The following is an 18,306-nucleotide window of genomic DNA, read 5'->3' as shown; positions in this document are numbered from 1 at the left end:
ACGATAAAACTACTTTATACTAAACAAAGAACCTCTGTATCCCAAACAACTTCCGTTAATCGCTGAATTTGCAAGCCAAAGCAGAGTGTAATTTATGCAAGTGAAACAGATCTGTTAAATAACCTGATGAAATGACCAACGATACAACTACTGTACACTTAAAAAAAACCTCTGTATCCCAAATAACTTCCATTAGATCCGGAATTTCCTGTCGATATTAAGCTAAAATCGTTTCCCTTCAAAGAGTACAACACTGAACTGTTCACTGTGCTTTGATTATTTACGAGTTCTGAAGGTTGGACTACACATCAGGGCACAGTTGTTCGAAGAGTTGATAACGCTGTCCAACGGATAAAAAACTATCCAACAGATAAATCACTATCCAGCGGATAACTATTAAGAAAACGTACTGCGCTATCTACTGGATAGCGATTTTCAAATGGATAGCGTTATCCAACCTTCGAACAAGCGGCCACAGAGATTGACATAACTAACATCAAAACTTTTATTATGATCTGAGAGTGACAATCAAAGTCGATACAAATAACTCACCTATCAAAGACTACGGATAAATTGGCGTTTGTTGAGGTACTACAGAATGATAATGAACTCAAAGTTACCAGTTCATTGATCATGACTATGATGAAACTAGACTCTACATTTGCATACTCACGGGGCATCGGCAGTTCAGCTCCGGGAGTCTGTGTGCCTTGCCGAAGGTAGGAAGCAAAGGCCGAAGAGGTTTCTTACATATGAATCACATACAGTAATTGCCTAGTTTACTTCAGTTCATTTTATTTGTTGATGATGTTGGTTTTAATCAACGGCAGATATTGATGTGCTGGAAGACGTAAGAAATTATGAAATCTGAAAATGAAACACTAAATCTGCTATTTTGTATCTCACAAACTACATCTTAGACATCTCAGAATGCAAGGGCAAACATACGCTGCTACTTTAGGTTCCGATAATATCCAAATGACGATTTAAGGAAATCGTGACAGGGTGGAGCAATGGATGAGCAACAGCAAGCTACTACAAAACCTGAGAAAGACCAAATGTATTCTATTTGGAGAGAACAGAAGCTTGCAGGCTCGACTGAATTTAACATCTAAACGCACAGCATGGAAATTGAAAGGGTTGCCAAGTTTTGCTGCGTAGCTGTATTGATGGGTGGAGATCTCTGAACAAAGTGCTCACTTAGGTCAACACAAGCCTAAGCTTGCTCGACCGCTTTCAGTCACGCCTGACTCTTACAAAGCTGATCAATGTGTGTACAATTCCCTCATTCTGCCGGTTATTTGCTACACAGACACCGTTTCGGGGAGCTATTTATTGCGCGCAGCGGTGAGTAACGGCAACTACAAAACAGAGCTGTGTATCACTGTGTATCACTGTGTATCACTATCAGAAGTAATAGCTCCAAGAAGTAACAACTTTGAATGTGATTGGCTTATTGAACTGTCCGATGACAAACTGTCTTATAACAACTTGGCAAGTGGATTCGTGGAAAATAGGAGTTTTTAAACCCATCGCTATCGAGAAAATTGTAGTTTTAATGGTTATGATTTTTTGTTGGAGCTGATGTTGCACGTTTCATTTGTCTAAAAACTGTTCGCCTACGAACAGCCCCTCCAATTCGGTGAAGTCCAACACGAAATAAAACATAGGCATGCGTAGCATGCAAAATTTTTCTTTTTCGCCGGGCGGGTTGAGATGGGACAATCTAATACGGCAATCTGATTGGTGTGAGATACATAACCCAAATGCGGCGATCTGATTGATGCGAGATACATACTACTCTACACGCTAACCTGGAGTTATATTTTTTTTATTAAAAAAAAAAATTAAAGAATTAGGAAAAAATTGATGGTGACTTGCCTGAGAAAGTTTTCTCCTGTTCTTCGGAAGAGATTTCATTAATATAAATTAAATATGACGTAAATTTTCTCATCGGTCGGAATTCCATGAGAGTTGTTTCCCCCCCTTCCCCGCTCCTTCTTCGGAGGGAAAATTTAAACAAATCATTTTCAGTTGGGGGCACAGTTTTCTCTGCTCTGTGCAAATCTTGAGGGTGGGTGAGCGTTTCTGTTACTAAAGGTTCACCTTTATCTCAGTACCACGCCGTACTCTACTTGTTTTACAAGACGGCAGGACCTCGAATTTGAGTACCCTTAAGTCCCGTTTGTTGGAACGGGGTATCTCAATATCCTTATAAGATAATGAATTAATTTTACCTGCTATCATGAACTTAAAAAAAAATTTAAAACGGTCAGTGGGTTGTTGATATGCCTCAGTACTACACTATAACATCTTTCTACTTATGCCAATAAAATAAACAAATAGCCCAATATTCATACCTATTATGAGACGTTACAAACTCATCTGAGAAAACGATTCTTCTAAGAGGTTCTCAAAGTGTAAAAACAAAAAAGACGATGTGAAAACGTTGAAAATTAGATGAGCTATCTTCAAACTAAGGGAGAAGCTTAACTTACTGCGATGAGATGAAGGAGCGTTCTCCTTTCTCATAGAATTTAACTGACGAACTCCTTTCAAATGGGAATTATTCCTTACAAGGAAAACTGCAAAACTATCCTCGGTTAACACGAATTAAAAATATACTAAGGCGGAAAGGGAGACTGGTACCAATATATGTTGTAATGCAAACGTGAGTGTGATTCCATCGTCGATTAAAGCCGAGCTCAATGTGCCGTTGTTACATTTTGGGTATGCACAAGACGAGCAAAGATTCCATCCTTATTTTGTAGTAGCACTTCAGGTCTGTCAAACTCCAAGACTCGTCCCTCATCCAAAACCACCATTTTATCATAATCTATGATGGTGTTCAAGCGATGGGCGATGGTTATTACTGTGGAGTCTTTAAATCTGTTGCGAATAACGTCTTGAATCAGCCTGTCTGTCTTGAAGTCGACATTAGCTGTGGCTTCATCCAGGATGATGATCTTACTTTTCTGTAACAGAGCACGCGCTAAACAGACCAACTGGCGCTCGCCGACACTGAAGTTGCTCCCAGACTCTTTCAACTTGTACTCCAGCTTTTCAGGCAATTGTTGTACCAGGCAACTTAACTGTACATCTTCCAAAGCTCTCCACAGATCATGATCTTTGTATAAGGAAAAGGGATCTAAGTTCTTCCTAAGGCTGCCGCTAAAGAGGACAGGATCCTGAGTAATGACAGCCATAGATCTGCGAGCTGCCTGTATATTGAGATGCGTGATATCTATGCCATCTATGATAATCTATTCAAATGAAATGAGGAAGTGGATCAAAATGATGTCGAATAATGATATTTTTAAGGGGTGCATGTAAAACGGAAACTAATGAAGAGCAAAACAGTTGTCCTCTAAGAAATAATACGTTATTTTATCTTTTTTATCATCATAATCATTTATGTCATTAAAACTCGCTAACGATTTCTTAAATCAAGTTTTAAGAAAACTTACATTTCGCGTAACAGGAAGGAGATGAAGGAACGATATCTCAAAGTTTGCCTAACGGTAACACTCTGCATGTTCTCACCTCGCCTTCTGGTTCTGGTGTTCTGAACAAAGCCGCCACTAATGATGATTTTCCAGCTCCGGTACGACCCGCCACACCAACTTTTTCCTTATCAGTGATACATAAATTTATTCTGTTCAAAGTTGGTGGTGCTCCCTTCAAGTATGATAAAGATAAGTTGCGCAATGTTAAAGTGCCTTTTGTTGGCCACGACTCCGGAGGTAGGCTTTCTAAGTTGTGCCCAGGTTCAGATTCGATTTGAGTGTAGGTAAACACCCTTTCCACTGATGTCATGTAGTTTTCTGTCTCTGAGGCTACCTGGATACCGTACTGGGCTGCTTCCAATGTGTCGGCTGCAAAAGTAAGGGACATTCCCGCCAAAGCTGAAAACAAGAGCGGTTTACTAATTATCTTTGATCATGCTTCTACAAAAGTCGGTGAAAAGGAATATGAAGAGAAGGTTATGCTCTTTGATGATGTACTAAAAGCGTAATTCAAATTGCTTTTCAAATGGACATTTTAATAAGTAAATAGGATTTATTAACAGCCCAGAGAGAAAGGAAACTTTCTGGGAGGCAGGAATAGGCTCCTATAGGAAAGGGCTCGCCAGGCGAAGAATTTTAATTGATAAAGTGATCACACCAGCGAAAGGAATGGAGATTTAGTTGCACTAGAAACCTTAGGAATATGTACCTGGGTTTTGTGTTGCAAACAAAGCTCCAGCCGACACAGAAGTTACAAGAAAATTACACAAACAATTTCCTCGGAAAGCGAGCCATCGCGTTGAGGCCTTCAGCAAAAACAGGGCTGACGTGTTCTTGTCTTGATATCTTTAAAAAAAGACCAATACATTGATGAGTTCTTCTTAGTTAGAGACCTGTGTCCCAATTAAGTCCATTGTATTACATTGAGCCAATCGATCCATTCGAAATTGATGTCATGATCTTAGCTTTAAGAAAAATGAAAAAGAGAGCATTTTAACGTTACCATTGAAATCTTTCAACAACAAAAATAAATTTCAAACTCTGTTCGCTCCTCCTCCAAAAAGAGAAAAATAATAATAGTATAAATGAATTTATAAAAATATATAAATAAGACTGAGTACCATCTTCAGCCAAAAAACAGAAACTTAGTAACACAAACAATTTTCATCAAATATCTCTTACTATCCGAGTTCGAGGTCCGTACTGCAACTTACCGACAGAGCTTTTTTCTGCTCGGTTTTATGACCCAAGCGTAGAACATAAATACGAGCAGAAATAACGAGATCTGTAACTTACAAAACAAACCAACAAACAAGGTTCGTTTAGATATTTAATATATCTCTGAATTCTAATAAGGGGAGGGTTTCAAGTAAAACTAACTTTGCAATCAGGCGGGGTGTACAGTGAAATACAGCCCGCTAAATTTACCAATCGTAACGTACGTACTAACTAAAGAATATGCTAAGTGTACCAAAGTATAGCTTTAGCCTTAAGTTAAAGATATGTAATATCTATGAAATTGATGGGGTAGAAATTATGTTTTAAACAGCTCCTGCCCATCAGAAATGGGGTCTGTACAAAAGGTTGTAAAGATTGATTGCGGCTCAGCTGTTTTCAAAAACCCTAATTGCCTGCAGTTTCGATCATTTTGATTGTTATCCTCTCTGCTATTCAATATCTCAACGAAATATTCCGTCCAAAATAAATGGCTTACAACTGCTAACATTTTCCCTTTCCATGTCTATGATAATTGTTTAAAGTAATGGGATCCACCATACAGTCCGATGTGAGGCTCCCTCACCTATAAACCTTCCAAGCTACAAATTAGAGTTGAAGTTAAACTAGGATGTAGAACGTAATTTAAAAACTGTAACGTACTAAGAACATTTAATTACTTAATATTACTAATTATTATGAATAACCTTGCTATAAAATTCATTGGGTATTTTGCAAATTGATTAAATTGGATGTAATTAACCGGTTGAAGTATCCTACATTGTTAGGTTCAATTATCAAATAAAGTACACTTCCACAATTTTTTTCCTTGATATAAAATTGTGAATTGTTTAATGTCAGTTCTATAGACTTGGGGACGGTATAATTCAGGAAACTTAGTATTCGTAACAGTGACATTGTATTTTCATGGGGCACTCACCGATAAAACTTTTGCAGAAAATTATCTTCCATCCCAGATGATCTTATCACCTCTAATCCAGCCATTGTATCAGCAATAAGGGAATACACCGGACTGCAGGTTATAGCTTCAAGTCGCCTGAGCTCTCGAGCGGATTTCAAATAATATTTAGTCAGGTAGATAAAAAGTACTGTTAATGGAGTGCAAGTAATGAAGAGCCAAACATTGGATACCGCTGAAAGAATGGTAGCACCAAGAAAGTGAAGACATAATTGAATGGCAAAGAGAAACTTTCCTGGAAGCAGGTCATCCATGCAACCGACATCTTTGGAGAAACGGTTCAAGATGCGACCAACTGGATTAGTATCAAAGAATAAAACTGGTGCTTTAAGAACAGCGTTTGTCATCTGGTCATGAAGGTTTCCTGATGCTCTCAAAGCAGTGACATAGAAACAGAACGAGGATACGATTGTAAAAAGCAAGGAAGCAATAGCAATTGATCCGTACACCGAAAGAGTGATGAAATTCTTTTGCTTTTCAAATGGCATTTCTGTCATTCTTGAGACCCACCAGAAGGGTGCTATCCACAATACTGAGGAGAGACAAAAAATTCAATGGTATGTATAAGTGCCTTGAAAAATTAAAAAGACTGTGATTAATGGTTTTAAGGCTATACGGTCGGTAATAATGTACCTAAAAGTATCGCCACAGCTAACTTTATTTGCTAAAGAAGACGAGTTTCATGATGTTCTCTGTAGTTATGATGAGGCAAATGTTCAGATTTGTTCATAGCTTCTTGCAATTTAGAATGGCTTGATGAACTCGTACTTATAGGCGATGGATTAACACTCCATTTCAAACCTATCACGCGATTAACGAGTACAGATTATTTCGACCAAGACTGATCATTTTTTATTCGTGAAAATTTTAGACAATACATAGGATGATCCAAGCTGGCGAGGGTCCTCGCATAGTTATTAAAATTTCTAGACAGTTTAGCGGCATGGGTCATGAAAAAAAAAACATTCCAAGCGATTGTCACTTACCTAGTACAAAAGTCAAGAAAACGGAAAGGCTTGCTATCATGATAGTTGGTAGTACAGTCCTGAAATATTTCCAGTACAACAACCACTTCACACTTCCAATCATTCTGTCCTCCGCATCATCTGTGAGATCCACTCTTTCACCATCTATTTGAGGGACGCTCATGGATTTGTGAGTGTCTTTGCACATAACTGTAGCCATTTCAAGATCATCTTTCTCAAAACTGGGGGCTCCTTTCGCTTCACGCTGAAAAAAGCGAAGGCCCATGTTGTATTGAAGTACTTGACTATATGTCCCTTGACCTACAACGGAACCATTCTCAAGCAGCACAACGCTGTCAGTCTTTTTTAGAAACTGCAGCTGATGAGTAGCCAGAATGCGTATTCTTCCGCCCAGAAACTCCTTGATACACCTCTCGAATAGATTTTTGCCGACTTTGGCATCCACTGCACTGAGTGGGTCGTCCAATAAGTAAATGTCAGCATCAGTGTATATCGCGCGTGCTAGACTTACTCGAGCACGCTGACCACCGCTCAAGATGACTCCGCGTTGACCAATTTCAGTTAGATCGCCTTTAGGAAAACATTTAATATCTTTCTCAAGGTCACAAACCATGATAACCTTATTGTATTTTTCGGCGACAAACTGTCTGCCAAACACAATATTTTCTCGCACTGTGCCTGAATAGACCCAAGGAATTTGGGATACGAAAGCCATTTTTCCGATACAAGAAATTCGACCAGAACATACGGGAAGTTCTCCCAGAATACTAAGTAGTAAAGTTGTTTTTCCGCTTCCAACTGGGCCTGTTAAACCCACAAGCTGCCCATCAGCAACACTTAACGAAACGTTTTGTAGCGCAGGAATCTCCGACGTTTTACTCCAAGCACACGAAACTTTGTCGAGCGTAACCTTCGGTGGATGGTTGTCGATTAGCGGTTCCAGCTTTCGAGCACCAACTAACACCGGCTTTCCATTTTTAAAGCTATCAGTTCTGACAAAATTCGATCGCTTTCTTTGGTCTGTAAAGGGCAAAATTGTATCGCCGTGATCTATTTGCATCTTTGACAAGGAATTCTTTTCTAGTAACCTCTGCATTCTGCAACAAGCCGTCCTTGCGTCGGCAATGTAGCGCAATGCATAAACAAGGAATATTGTCACCACCATTTTAGTGTTACTCAACACCAAAAGCAATGTAAAAGCCATAAATGAGGTCAGCAGATTCCCTGTAAGGAGCAGCGTTACGACTGAAATAAAACCTGCAATCGTGGAGTTGGTGAAGAACAGTGCGTAGATACTGGAGATGAAGAATCCTCGTATACGAATCAGAGAGATCTCTTTCCTGTGGAAAACATTTTGAAGGAATGTAATTCGAGCATGTGGTGTTATTTAACACTCTGATAGTTTTTTCCTGGTATGGAGGGCCCATCTCCATGATTAATCGGTGGATGAAAGTCTAAAATTACGTTTTCACACAAAAAGCATGTGCAGAGAAAGATGTAAATTTAAATTTCATCGCTTGATTAATCAAGGGCTATCACTATGAAATCTTGTAATCTTTACATATAAGCACGTACCAATTGGACTGAGGGGACGGTCAAAAATTTCAGATTTGAGAAAATAATATATGTGATTCATGATTCCTTAGGGGTTGAAGAGTTAAAGTCGATTTGTTGGTAAAATTATGATATTTTCTGGAAAACACAACAATCCTCTAACCTTCTTATTTGTGCAACCAGATCCCTAAAGTTCCATTCCCAAGCGTACATTTTTACTATGCGGATACCAGAGATGATCTCATTCATTATCTTCAGCCTCTTGTCGGTTACTGCAGCAGCCCGGAGGCGTATTTTCCCAGTTTCACGAGCTATGAAGGATCCATAAGCAACGACCACAAGAAAAAAGGAAATTCCTAACAACGCTTGCCAGGCCACTAAGTACCATACAAGAGCCAAAGAGGCAATGAGGTCTACAAAGGCGAATGAAAATGAAAACAAGACATAACCCAGCTCCTCAATAGTTTGAGCATCGTTGGAAACAAGGTTGATAGTGTTCTCCGAAAGCGAGTCTTCTAAGGTGCATCTCTGACTGTTTAGAATCTGACAAAGAAAAAGGGGAACAATAAAGATATTGTTAATTTAAAAAACGGTAAAAGTGCCTTTTCTTCACGTACACAGAATCATTTCTGTGCAGGGGAAGTATCCTCTTAAAAGGATGTTATCTTTATCTTTGCGATTGAAATGTATATCTATAAATGTACTATTTACATGTTTGAGGTTTCAAACAGTAACCCAACCGTTTCGAGATTTCTCTTTGAGCGTGCTGAAAAAAACTCGACAATTGACGCCGCCAGTTCGAATAAACTATCTGTGAACGTAATGCAGCAACTCGTGGCTCACAACCGAAAAGACCCTTGTCCCTCTCTATGGCGCAGAAATGAATTTTGGATGTTGGATGCCTTCTGGCGTATCTCCTAATTTGCAAACCAATCATGAAGGAAAAGAAGGAAAGGAGAAAAATAAAAGAAGGGAAACACGAGAAAGCTACAAGGACGCTACGAAAGATTATTCGACATGGCGGGGACCGTACTTGACTGTAGAGTACAAGAAAGACAAGTCTAAGAGATGATGTCGGTCGTAGGAATCTCAAACACTGCCTGCCAGGGTACCAAGTAGTGTCCGGTGTCCCTCGGTAATTCTAGCGCCCCATTACACATGTGTCGATTAAAACGGGAATTCTTAATGAATTACACACTTTGTCCGTGTTGAAGTCGTAATGAGGTCATAGTTTCATACACACTAACTTGTGGCAGAGCATACACTTGTATTACAATGCGTTTTTAGTAAAGAGCTTTAGCATCGGTGACGAAAGAGACGACGAGGACGGCTGGAAGTCCTATCGTGACACTGTCAAGTTACGGCACATGTGCTTTTTTAACGGGCTGTCGTTCTATAGTCGTTGTGGACAAAATTTTTAGTGCTAACGCATTCAAACGAGAAGGCGAGTAATTTTCACCTGTGGTAAGTTGCAATAACCGGAAGTTTACAGGATTTTAAATTTAGTTTACTTTCACGGATTTCATTCCTTATAGACATTCAAACCTTGTATTCTAACACTTTGTAAATGGAGATGAACTTTATTCGTTTCGGGTATCCAAGCTTTGCATGGATTTGCATTTTAAACGAAAACAGTTTTATTTTCTTGGTTTACACCTTACATAAGGGGTGTATCAGAGATTCTTCGCCGCTGCCTACAACATAAGGACCGTTTTCAAATCTGACATACCGCTTAGGTCTCACTTAGTGCGACCTAGCTAAAGGTGCCTTAGAACCAACAAAACAAAACGGTGTCGTTTACAAGATCCCATGCGACTGCGGCAAAGTGTATATCGGTGAACAGGGAGATCAAAGCGAAAAAGGATAAAAGAACATGACAGAGACATACGGTTTGCTCGCACTCAGACCCCTGCGGTTTGGGAGCACGCTAACGAAACGGGGCATATTCCTATTTGGGGCGAGGTTAAGTTCATTGATTAAGATCCACACGTAGAGTCAAAGAGGCTATCCAAAAAGACTTCATCCCAACAATATCAGTGGAATCGAAATTCCCGTAACGTAACCAGGCCATCATGGCGGTCAGACACGTCCGTATGGGCGGCACATTATTGTGTCTTTTATTCCTTGTCGTACTTCTACGAGAATTTCGTGACTCATCAAACTGCAGTTTTATGCATCCCGAACGCTGTACGCGACTGGTTATTTCACTCCACTTAACAACGTCAAGTGCTTACTACAAGCTACCTTTCAAGCTTGCATCGAGGCGTTTTAATGGAGGAAGATTATTATACACTGCTACTGGTGTAGGTACATTTCAAGCGCAAAGATTGTTGATTTCTGGAGATGTTTCACCTAACCCTGGTCCGAGAAGGAAGCCTACGAAATATCCTTGTGGTGAATGTTCTAAATCCGTAAGAATCAATCAAGACGCCATTTTATGTTCTGAGTGCAACACCTGGTCGCATGCAAGATGTCTGAATATGTCGAACTGGACCTTTCAGTACTATCTTAATAATCCATCTGTCGACTGGATATGCTCTTTCTGTGCCTTGCCGAAGTTTAGCGATTCATTCTTTTCCACCTTGAATAGCTCCACGCATGAAAGCGCGAGCGACACTGAGCTGGACCTTAGTTCACAACCTTCGGACATGAAGTTAATTAGAAACGATAATCGCAAGGAATGCATTATAGCAAACCTAAATGTAAACAGTTTACCAAGCAAATTTGAGGAGATCAAGGAGTGGCTAACGAACAGAGCCTTCGACATTCTATCCATACAGGAAACTAAGATCGATCGATCCTTTCCTAACTCTCAATTTTATGTTAACGGGTGCAAGTTATTTCGCCGTGACAGGACGAAAGGTGGTGGCGGTCTTGCCGTCTTTCTTCGCGATAACATCGCCGCAACATGTAAGAAAGGCATTACAACATCAGTGGAATCACTCTTATTCGATCTACTCATCGGACAAAGACGCTTTGCTTTAGTCAGTGCCTACAAGCCTCCTTCTGTTAACAATGCTACTTTCAGAACTGAATTGACTACAGTCCTGGATCAAGCGATATCTCTCTGCGTAAACGTGATTTGTCTTGGTGATCTAAATTGTGACATAATTCATCCGTTTATGAATAATAACCAGGGCAAATGCCTTTTGGATATTTGCGATATCTATGACCTCGACACATTAATTAAAGAACCGACAAGAATTTCAACAACTAGAGCTTCTTGCCTGGACGTCATTCTTTCAAATGTGCCCATGTTTATGAAATCGTCTGGCGCTACCGAAACAGGAATCAGTGATCATCTGCTAGTTTACACGGTTCTCAAAACTAAAATGTTACATGCTAACGCCGAAGTCGTCAAGAAACGGATATTCAAGACCTTTAACCGAGATGATTTCCAGAAAGATCTCAGTCGAGTTCCTTTTCATGCTGCATACGTTTTTGATGATATGGACGATGTTTGCTGGTGCTGGGAGACGTTATATAATCAGGTGTTAGAAGACCACGCACCAATGCGATCTTTCAAAGACGATCTTCAGTAGAATCGAAGTTTATCACTCCTGAAATTCGGAGAGAAATGGTGGAACGAAAACGGCTAAAGAAAAAATTTAATAGATCACGTAATCAGTGTGATTGCGAGAGCTACCGTCTAGTGCGCAACAAAGTAGTTAGCACGAGAAGAAAATCTATACGTAGACATTTTGAGAAGCTGTGTTCGGAAAAATATGCAGATCAAAAGAAGTTTTGGCGTGCAAGCCTTATGTTAATTCCCGAAAGAATGTAGACAATAGCGGAATAACATTAAAAGAGGGTGACAAAATCATCAGGAATCCTCAAGAGGTGACCGAGACATTAAATAATTTCTTCACAAGCTGTACTCAAAGTACCAAAGAACAAAATCAAAACGGCTATCCAGTAGATTTATCGCACATATCAAATAACTTAATAAGCAGGCCGAATGTGTCGCTAAGCAACACTAATCCAACAGAAGTTTACGAGGTAATGAGGAAACTTGCTCCAAACAAGGCTTCTGGATGTGATGGGATCCCTCCACTAGCAGTTAAAGAATCGATGGATGTCTTATGCTTCCCTCTTAGTACAGTGATTAATCATGCTTTAACTTCAACTAAGATACCACAACAGTGGAAACTTGGCGAGGTCACTCCAATTCTCAAAAAAGACCGCAGCCTATTAAAAACTAACTATCGGCCGATAACGATTATGCCAGCTTTATTGAAGGTTTTCGAAAAAATTTTTCATTGCCGAATAAGCCCGTATTTTGAAGAAATCTATCACAAATATGTGTTTGCTTATAGGAAATATCACGGCTGCGACTCAGCACTTCTTAGTCTAACCGAACAATGGAAAAAGAACTTGATAACAATAAATTGATCCGTCTGGTCTCCATGGACTTGTCCAAGGCTTTCGACACCTTACCTCATGAACTGATTGTTTTGAAATTAAAAGAATATGGAGTAGATGAAGTAACAACCTCCCTGATAAAAGATTATTTATCAAATCGATTCCAAAGGGTGAGACTGGGGGATACGCTCTCCAATTGGCAACCTATATGCAATGGTGTACCACAGGGATCCATCCTCGGCCCTTTATTATTCAACATCTTCATGAACGATCTTTCATATGTCATCAAGAAGTGCACTCTGTCCACTTACGCTGATGACACTCAAATCTTTTACGCCGACAATCAATGATGAACAATAACCACATATTTTATCACCTTATAAATGAATAATTGATTTTAGGTATTTTCTGGGGAATTCGACACCACGATTAAAGTATGCATGAGTATCATAGCTATAAATGTGCCATTGCTCTGTATTTGGCCATCAGCCTGTCCTTGTACATTATATTGCTGTTTTTTTAAAGTTGTCATAAAATTACCTCAAAAATTCAACTTTTCTGTGATTTCAGAGGAACAAATGTCTTCAGTGGACCTTTGACCATAAGGTTATCATATACCCGAAAGTTCTAGTCTCAGAACCGTTCAATTTTAAACTGAGGGGCCCGGAAAACGGCTCTTAGAGCGAAAAGAACTCTTCGTCATCGGTCCAATCGCGTTTGCAAAAGAGAGGAAGCGGAGTTCGAATATTTCCACACGATGCCATGCCACTACGAAATTTTCTTCGCTTTCTTTGACCCGAGCTTTTGCATAACGTTTTTTCGCTCCGAAAGACAAACATTACTCCACCGCCCTGGTCGATGCTAAAGCTCTCTATTATAATAGTCAATATCAAACGTTGTGACAAAGCAAATGCGGCCATCTGTAATACTAAATGCATAAAAGTTGTTGTGAATCCTCCGTGCAACAAAGATTTCATGGAAAACAAAAATGCCGATATTACTGAAAAAAATTAATCGCGGTTATCAGCCACAACTATCAAAATCACTATATCTTTTTTGCCCACCTTCTTATAAATGAGTCCCACCACGGCAACTTTCAGTCTTATTGCCAATACGTGCGCCTTAAATATGGCTTTGGATTGCACGACAGTTCTCATCATGGTGACCAGAAAAATACCAATGACAAAGGGCAAAGATGTCTTGTAACTGATACCTGTGCCTGTAGAAATACTTCTCAAGAAGTACCATATCAACAGAGGTAGCGCATGCAATGTCAGTGAGTAACATAACCTTAGTAATGCCATAATGATATAATCTCGGCGGGAAATCGTTCTCATCATGGCCCTCCACAAGCGAGGCTTTGTTCGTTGGTGTGCAGTTGCTCTTTTCTCTGCGACCCATTCTCGTTCCAATTCAGTAACTAGTCTTTCTGTTCGATTCGAAGTATCCACCCGGAATAAAAAGCTTTCGTCTAAGGGTTGTTTACTACCGAGCTTGAGAATATCATTCAGCCAAGAGAAAGTTATCAGAGAGAAAAAACCCGCCTTTCCTAGAGGATTTGTACTAGAAATATCTTCCATGGCGGCCGTTCCTATGTTTATTCCTCCTGCGAAAAAAAAAACGAATCGTTTTAAAATTTGCGTGGAATACAAAGGATTGTCAAGTTTTTGTTTTATAAAATATGTCCTCAACCGTCTTCTATAAAACTGTTGTCACCAAATTGTTATGGGTGCCTCACCACATTTATTAAATACTTTCAGAAATTCTTAAAGTGATCACTAGTTTAGTTATCTTACCTTGAAGATCTCTTTGTCCAGCGCGCTTTGAAAAAAACAGGCACGCAAGAGGTAAATTACTATGGAGGCACAAGTGGAACGAGAATAGGTTTAGCTGTATTTTAAGTCTCGAGTGCATTAAATTTGCTTAACGACAAAAAATATCTGCAAAATTCTCGATAAAACCAAAGATTTAACCAGATCGGCAAGTGGAAGAGAGGCGGTCCTTCTGTGTCCAACTGTTACTGACGTTACCTTGCGTAATGAAAGCTCCTTATTGCGTTACATAAAAACACGAATAACTTAACATGGACAATAGAAGGTATCAAACCAAAAGAAGCGACCATTTTTTCTTATTGAAATGTCTATGGGGAACGAAAAAGACCTTGAAAATAATATATGCATATAAGAACTCACAAGGTAAGCCTATCGTTATCGTAATTCAAATGGTAATATGTTTTTTCACAGCAAATATGGAATCTTTCATTTCTGTAACGGAGTTGCTCCCAAACATATTAAGAAAATCAATCATCCAGCAAAACGAGCCTTGTGGTTACAAATGTTTCCTCTGGCTATATCTTAGCGTAGCAAAGCTTCACATCGATTCCGAAGTCAATCATAGGTTAAGTTCTTCCGAAAATTTAGCTTAGTCGATGACATTTTGGCTCCTTTTCAATCTGTTGTAATATTTTTAATGTCAAATACAAATACGCCTCATGCACAATGGCTCTAAAACTAATCATTTTGAATAGTAATTACCCTTGTAGCTTTAAGAGAAACAAACCTCCCTCACTCCCTCCCAGAAGCTCATTTCGCAGCCTCGGTACCCAAAGCTCCAACAATACAGCACCTTACAGAAGCTGTCGATTGCGTAACCAACTAATCATATAAAGAGGTGAAATGTCCATCCTTATGAATTACTTGAGTTAATCGACCATGTACAAATAAACAACAAGTTACTTACTAGAATATGCTTCAGCAAAGCCGATTATCTTGATCAAAGTTCTGGAATGTATATCGCACTCTTTCGGTTTTAAAAAAAGTGACTTGAAGGCCAGTCAATCTGGTCTGTATCTTTGTCAGTAGGTATAGAAGAAATATTCCATTATTTCAATTTATGCAAAACAATTCGTCACTCTATTTCCCCATAATGATCGATGGTGGCATAGTAGATACTCAGTATAATTACGCGTTAAGACTTAGAGAAAGAAATTCAAATATCCGAGGCACTTCGGCCAACAGGTTTAAGAACTTTACCTAAAAAAAATACGCTTTATGCTTTGCACATGATTAGCTTCGCCATTATTTTGCCATTATATGCTTGTTGGTTGCTAATACAATCAATTTTTTCTTAGCTATTTATTTTGTGTTATTGGATTATTATTGTTTGCTGGGCAGACTTGTAATGCAGTTATTTATACTGCAAGAGGTCTTAATAAACATATCCAAATATCCATACCTGAAGCGGTTCGTAGGAATCGTAGATATTTTGTGCAGCTGCAATCCTCACCTCGAAACCTGCCTTTCTCGACTACGTAAAATGTGTTTCAGCTAATCTCTGAATTTACAAGCTAACGCAGAGTGTAATTTATGCATGTGAAACAGATCCGTTGAATAACCTGATGAAATGAAAAGAGATAAAACTACCTTACAGTAAACAAAGAACCTCTGTATCCCAAACAATTTCCATTAATCTCTGAATTTGCAAGCCAATGTAGAGTCTAATTTATGCATGTGAAACAGATGCGTTGAAAACCTGGTGAAATGACCAACAATACAACTACTTTTTAAGCAAATGAAGATCATCGCAGTATATACTCAATTTAAGCAGTGTATACTAAAAAAAAACCTCTGTATCCCAAATAACTTGCATTAGTTCCGGAATTTCCTGTCGATATTATTTCTAGCAGATGCTCTCATCTAAAATCGTTCCCCTTCAAAGAGTGCAACACTGAACTGTTCACTGTGCTTTGATTGTTCATGAATTCTGAAGATTGGACTACACGTCAGGGCGCAGTTGTTCGAAGAGTGGATGATGCTATCCAACGGATAAATCACTATCCAGCGGATAACTATTAAGAAAACGTATTGCGCTATCCACTGGATAGTGATTTTCCAATGGATAGCGTTATCCAACCTTTGAACAAGCGGCCACAGAGATTGACATAACTAACATCAAAACTTTTATCATGATCTGAGAGTGACAATCAAAGTCGATACAAATAACTCACCTATCAAACATTACGGATAAATTGGCGTTTGTTGAGGTACTTCAGAATGATAATGAACTGAAAGTTACCAGTTCACTGATCATGACTATGATGAAACTAGACTCTATATTTGCATACTCACGCGGCATTGGCCGTTCAGCTCCAGTAGTCTGTGTGCCTTTCCGAAGGTAGGACGCAAAGGCCGAAGAGGTTTCTTACATATGAATCACATGCAGTAATTGCCTAGTTTACTTCTGTTCATTTTATTTGTTGATGATGTTGGTTTTAATCAACGGCAGATGTTGATGTGCTGGAAGACGTAAGAAATTATGAAATCTGAAAATGAAACACTTAATCTGCTATTTTGTATCTCATAAACTACATCTTAGACATCTCAGAGTGCAAGGGCAAACAGATAATGACAAGAACTGTCTTTATCGACTAAAAGAAGGCATTTGACCTCGTGAATACCAAGTGCCTCAAATTAACGCACTATGGATTCCGGGGTCCTAGTCATGACTAGTTCGAGAACCATCTCACTTCTCGCAGTCAAAGAATAAAGTACAGGTGCAACTTATCCAGTCTTACACTTGAATGTGGCGCACCTCAAGGTTTTCTACCCGAAGCTTTGCTCTTCGTTTTGTGCATCAGCGATCTCCCTAAGTACTTGTTACAGTCTCAAATCAGCATGTATGTAGATGACACAGTTATATACGCTGCTGGTTTAGGTTCCGATAATATTCAAATTACGATTTAAGGAAATCGTGACAGGGTGGAGCAATGGATGAGCAACAGCAAGCTACTACAAAACCTGAGCAAGACCAAATTTATTCTATTTGGAGAGAACAGAAGCTTGCAGGCTCGACTGACTTTAACATATAAACGCACAGCATGAAAATTGAAAGGGTTGCCAAGTTTTGCTGCGTAACGGTATTGATGGGTGAAGATCTCTGAACAAAGTGCTCACTGAGGTCAACACACGCCTAAGCTTGCTCGACTGCTTTCAGTCATGCCTGACTCTTACAAAGCCGATCAATGTGCGTACAATTCCCTCATTCTGCCGGTTATTTGCTACACAGACACCGCTTGGGGGAACTATCGGTTGCGCGCAGTGGTGAGTTACGGCAACTACAAAACAGAGCTGTGTATCACTGTGTATCACTATCAGAAGTAATGGCTCCAAGAAGTAACAACTTTGAAAGCGATTGGCTAATTGAACTGTCCGATGACAAACTGTCTTATAACAACTAGGCAAGTGGATTCGTGGAAAATATGAGTTTTTTAACCCATCGCTATCGAGAAAATTGTAATTTTAATGGTTATGATTTTTTTGTTGGAGCTGATGTTGCACGTTTCATTTGTCTAAAAACTGTTCGCCAACGAACAGCCCCTCCAATTCGGTGAAGTCCGACACGAAATAAAACATAGGCATGCTTAGCATGCAAAATTTTCTTTTTCGCCGGGCGGGTTGAGATGGGACAATCTAATGCGGCAATCTGATTGGTGCGAGATACACACCCCTATGCGGTAATCTGATTGGTGCGAGATACATAACCCAAATGCGGCGATCTGATTGGTGCGAGCAACATACTACTCTACACGCTAACCTGAAATTATATATTTAAAAAAAAAAAAAAAAAGAATTAGGAAAAAATTGATGGTGACTTGCCTGAGAAAGTTTTCTGCTGTTCTTAAGAAGAGATTTCATTAATATAAATT

General features: G+C 39.3%; 1 protein-coding gene across 5 annotated transcripts; it reads right to left on the bottom strand.

The window, feature by feature from the left end:
* Nucleotides 1-2,085: 2,085 nt before the first annotated feature.
* LOC149048787 (ATP-binding cassette sub-family C member 4-like) lies at nt 2,086-16,727 on the bottom strand. Of its 5 annotated transcripts, none has more exons than XM_089201268.1 (11): nt 16,609-16,727; nt 15,837-15,996; nt 15,342-15,451; nt 14,399-14,457; nt 13,667-14,208; nt 8,404-8,783; nt 6,687-8,026; nt 5,662-6,232; nt 4,216-4,352; nt 3,544-3,905; nt 2,086-3,263 (listed from the first exon to the last, which is right to left on the bottom strand). In XM_089201268.1, the coding sequence occupies exons 5-11, from the start codon at nt 14,180-14,182 to the stop codon at nt 2,706-2,708; spliced, it is 3,864 nt and encodes a 1,287-aa protein (XP_089057394.1). In that variant the 5' UTR covers nt 14,183-14,208; nt 14,399-14,457; nt 15,342-15,451; nt 15,837-15,996; nt 16,609-16,727; the 3' UTR covers nt 2,086-2,705. The 5 variants fall into 5 exon arrangements, with proteins under 5 accessions (XP_089057394.1, XP_089057395.1, XP_089057392.1 ...); XM_089201269.1 differs by having other exon boundaries at nt 14,399-14,423; XM_089201266.1 differs by having other exon boundaries at nt 14,399-15,996.
* Between the last annotated feature and the right edge of the window lie 1,579 nt (nt 16,728-18,306).

This window comes from Pocillopora damicornis, chromosome 3, assembly GCF_964200805.1.
Source record: "Pocillopora damicornis chromosome 3, jaPocDami1.2, whole genome shotgun sequence".
Taxonomy (NCBI): Eukaryota; Metazoa; Cnidaria; class Anthozoa; order Scleractinia; family Pocilloporidae; genus Pocillopora; species Pocillopora damicornis.
Note: the sequence above shows the minus strand (reverse complement) of the source record. Positions and strands in the feature narration are given on the sequence as shown.